General features: G+C 38.9%; 1 protein-coding gene across 5 annotated transcripts in view; it reads left to right on the top strand.

The window, feature by feature from the left end:
- The first annotated feature begins 234 nt into the window (after nucleotides 1–234).
- The window catches only part of LOC122088797 (flowering locus K homology domain-like), a 15,698-nt gene continuing 13,420 nt past the window's right edge, over nucleotides 235–2,512 (top strand). For 2 of the 5 annotated variants that reach the window (XM_042658123.1, XM_042658124.1), the window contains exon 1: nucleotides 2,175–2,202. In XM_042658123.1, the coding sequence (XP_042514057.1) occupies nucleotides 2,190–2,202 (13 nt within the window). In that variant the 5' untranslated portion in view covers nucleotides 2,175–2,189. Of the gene's footprint in view, nucleotides 410–1,429; nucleotides 1,589–2,174; nucleotides 2,203–2,512 lie in introns of those variants that run through there. The other 3 variants (XM_042658127.1, XM_042658125.1, XM_042658126.1) reach the window with 3 other exon arrangements.

Consider the following 2,512-nt stretch of genomic DNA (forward strand, 5'->3'; position numbering starts at 1 on the left):
TTAGATTCAAACCCCTTCCCGTCAGTTGCTGTAACAAAATATACCTTATATGCTATTGTTAGCTATTATATTTTTCTTAAAACATCAAAATACCCTTACTAAATGTGAAGTACCTAAAATACCCATCTAATAAGGCTCCATCCCAAATTGATAGTTAGTATATATGGAGTCTTAATATACCCATTCCCAAATGTGATCACTCTTCGTGGAGCAGCGGCAGTGGCGATGGACTGCAGCGGCAATGGACGGCGACGTGGAGCGACTCGCGGCGACCAGCAGCAACTCGCGGTGATCTTCCACAACAAGAGGAGAATTGCAATTATCGTTTAAAATTTCACCGGCAAGCGCATTATACATCGGCACCAACGGCTTAGGCCAGCATCATCTCAAATCTAATGACATCGGCTTGGTAATTTCTCACAGCAGAGGAAGTATCTACTACAGACTTCTGATTGGGGAATAAGAACCATGATCTTCCACAACACTTGTTGAATAGCCAACAATTTACTACCCTAACTCCGTCGGATGAAGCCAACAATTTCATATACTATTCTTTAGATGTTCCCGGTGACCAAACTAACTAAACTTGCATTTTGATGTGGTCGCCGGTTGAATTCTGCAACGCAAACCTCTTTAGGAATGGATCAACTGAGTAAAAATTTAACATTTGGAAAATTAGTTGGTCCCGGATCGATTGGTTTTGCAGATGTTCTTGTGGCTTCCCGTCATTCTGGTGCAAGATCAACAAAGATGCGTTGACATATTATTAGGCAATTAGGTCCTCTGTTCACGCCAATTAATGTACTATGCCATGGAAGAGTGAGAAATTTGCATTCCAGAGGTGCATTTGTGAATATTGAGTGAGCAATCACGATTTACTTAGAAATTGTTAAGAACTCTTCTTCTATATGATCTAGTTGATGGCATCGTTCACTTATTTTCCTTGTTGAAATGCGATTTCCCTATCACACGACTGATTTCTTGGGGTTTCTGAAATGGACAGAAGGTTGATTCCCGTCAGCCCACGCCCTTGCTGTGGTCGCCGGATTTTGGCTAAGAATTACCCCTCGTTGATGGATTTGTTAATAGCGTGAAGAAGCTGCAGACCAAAGAGTAGAGGTAGGGTGGAGAGGACTTGGTTAAAAACTTGAGTTTTAGTCAATGGGGGTATAACAGTCATTTTAATTATTTACTTAACAGTAATTGATGGTAGGAGTCTAAGTATAATTTGATAAAAGATAAGGGATGTCCTTATAATATTGATATTCTCCAAAGGGTGGTGTTGTAAATTATCCATTACATAATTATAAGTGTCTGGGGTTTTTCATGTCAATAACAAATTTTAAAGGTCCTGTTTTGGAACAATTGGACAGGTTAAAAGCATCGTCTCAAAACCATATCATCTAAATCTTATTAGGCGCCAGCTCCATCTCTCTCTCTCTCGCTCTATCTCACGGTCTCCAAAACCCTTGAAAACAAACAGAACCGGGCTGCAGAGGCTATTCGGTTTCATCTTTTCGAGTCTCCTGTTCGGTAAGGCCAATCTGCCATTATTATCTGTCGAGAGCTCGGTTGGTAAAACCTCCTTGTAAGTCATTACGACTCACTGGAAGTTCTTAGGGTTTAGTGTCGGCCTTCTCCACCCTTTATTATTATTCTCTCTATGCTTCTGTTTCTTTCGTTTATTGATGGTTTAAATATTTGCGTGCACTTAGGAAGCTTTCTGTAGCTTGCTTCTGCTTGCTCTTTCTATGAAGATTATGCAGTTCTGTACTTTCTTTTATTCCTCGGTGAATGGGGGCTACTCAGTGGTGTTAATGTCTGGTGTGGATGGATTTAGATATTGATGGATTTTGGTATTCTGGGTTAAGGATAATAACAAGTAATGGGTTTAGCTATTTTCCCTTTTTATTCTGTATGCTGGGTTTATTATTCTGTCTCTCTCTCTCTCTCTCTCACCAATTTTGCTTTTGTTTGTTTTTTTCTTTTTTCTTTCCATTTTCTGTTTCATCAATCTTCATAGTTGGGGTTTTGGATAGTCTCACTCAGAGCAAATTATCATTGCATGAGTTGTCACTGGGTTTTGCCTCGTATATGAATAACCTGTGCTCAGATTTGACCGCCATGTTGAATATTCTTACAATAAAACGAGCTTGGTGAATGAGAAGTCTGAACTATTGTCAGTGGTCATGTTGATTGCTGGTATGTATATCTAGAAATTGATAATTTCTTTTTAGAGTTATTAAATGGTTGATATGATGACATACCAAACAATCCAATCATCTTGGATAATTTGAATTAGATGGTACATATGAAATGACCATTAGAGTCTGAGCAATCCAATCAATCTGATTGCGTAGTCCAACAGTCGATGGAAACATTTGGAACGTAATGTACTTTATCTACTTAACAATTAAGAATTTCTTCCAAAGATTATTTTGTAAATATTTGACCTATGTAGAGCACATTAGGTAATGAATGGTGGGGATTTTCCTTTGATGGGGAGGGGGAG

The sequence above is a fragment of the Macadamia integrifolia genome, chromosome 9 (genome assembly GCF_013358625.1).
Source record: "Macadamia integrifolia cultivar HAES 741 chromosome 9, SCU_Mint_v3, whole genome shotgun sequence".
Classification (NCBI taxonomy): Eukaryota; Viridiplantae; Streptophyta; class Magnoliopsida; order Proteales; family Proteaceae; genus Macadamia; species Macadamia integrifolia.